Genomic DNA, 1,458 nt, shown 5'->3' with positions numbered 1-1,458 from the left:
ATACCAGCCAGTAGGAGAGGAAGAATCCCAGAATCCATTTGCTGAGGGGGGTAATTGACCCACGGTTCGTCAGCAGCCTCACAACGGGGTTCTCAGACATCCCCTTCCCACAGGAGCCGGGAGATTCACCCAGAAGTGGCTTCTTGGAGTGAGGGGCCGCGGGTTGATTATCAGTCCCTTCGCCCCAGAGCAAAGGTTCGTGTTGTTGAAGCAGGTGAGCGGAGAACCAGTACAGGACGGGAGAGGAGGAGCCCAGGAACCGGGTCAGCACCTGAGGACAACAGGCAGAGCAAAGAGCACATGAGCTGCCGGTTCCGGCCTGCGCCAGCCCTGATCCCCAGGCGGGGAATCAGCCATCGATCGGCCGCAGCCTGATGACAAAGGGGACTGAAATACAGCTCCAACTTATGCCGCCAAGAGTTATTATGCCGAAACGAAACACCTCTCTTTAGTTATTCCAGTATTTGTGAAAGCAGCCAAGGGGTCCCCAGGTTTCTAGACAAGCAAGGTACCTACTTATCACCATCTCACTGAAATCCTTGTCCCCAGCCAGCTCAGGAGCTGGGCAGCGGCAGCAGATTCAGGGGAGGTTTGAATCTCTCTCTGTAATTATTTTTTCACTGGAATCCCCAAACTTTAGTGCCACTAGCTGTGCCCTAAAAGACCCTCCAGCACTTTCTAGGGTCTGGTGACAGGCCCTGTATTCTTTCACTACCATCCATTAAGCTCGGACCAGCATGGTAACAACCCACTCTCGTCCTCCACAGGGCTTGCTAAGCCCAGCCTTCAGCACTGTCAAACGCCACCCACCACCAGCCAGACCCTCTGGTCCCTGCCCCGGTGTCCCTGTCGCACTGAGCACCTGGCAGGCTCTCTTCGGGCACTCTCCAGCTGAGCAGAGGAACTAACTGCCTTTGGAAACACCCCGTGGAAGCAGCTCCAGAAGAAGAGAGGCAAAGCTTTTGGTTTGCATTGTCCCAGCAGCTGGGACAGCCTCAGGCTGCGGCTGTCACTGTCCCTGTCCTCATGCTGCATTCCCCTCGAGAAACCACTCCCATGGGCTGCTACGAACATCCTACCTGCACATGCATGCAGAAGAATCCGAACACCAGCAGGACCGTGGCGTGGACCACATACACGAAGACAGCGGTGCAGCAAAACCCAGCTCCCGGTTTACCCTCTTCTTCACTCCTTCTCTCTAGACCAAGAGTCAGGCAGTGGCGGGGGTTTGCGATGATGTAGGTCCAGGCAGCCCATGAGCCCAGGAGTGTGACAGGCAAAGCCAGCAAGAAATTTGGTATCTGCCTGAGCTCAAAATACCTTAGAAATCCCACATTCCAGTAAGCGTCCTGAATATAGGAATAGACCACAGGGAAGCGCTGAGAGCACCAAGAGGGTTTAGCTCCGTTCATGGTCACCAGGCGATAGCCTTTGTCCAGGGCCAGCCGCAGCAGCGGC

General features: G+C 55.5%; 1 protein-coding gene across 1 annotated transcript in view; it reads right to left on the bottom strand.

Moving 5' to 3' along the window:
• Window positions 1-1,458, bottom strand: part of PIGV (phosphatidylinositol glycan anchor biosynthesis, class V) — a 4,307-nt gene that overhangs the window by 195 nt on the left and 2,654 nt on the right. The window contains exons 3-4 of the mRNA XM_010131757.1: window positions 1,080-1,429; window positions 3-271 (exon numbers count right to left, since the gene is read on the bottom strand). Of these exons, the coding sequence (XP_010130059.1) occupies window positions 3-271; window positions 1,080-1,429 (619 nt within the window). The remainder of the gene's footprint in view (window positions 1-2; window positions 272-1,079; window positions 1,430-1,458) is intronic.

This window comes from Buceros rhinoceros, unplaced genomic scaffold (assembly GCF_000710305.1).
Source record: "Buceros rhinoceros silvestris isolate BGI_N320 unplaced genomic scaffold, ASM71030v1 scaffold39362, whole genome shotgun sequence".
NCBI classification, from domain to species: Eukaryota; Metazoa; Chordata; class Aves; order Bucerotiformes; family Bucerotidae; genus Buceros; species Buceros rhinoceros.
This window is presented reverse-complemented; position numbering and strand designations above follow the sequence as displayed.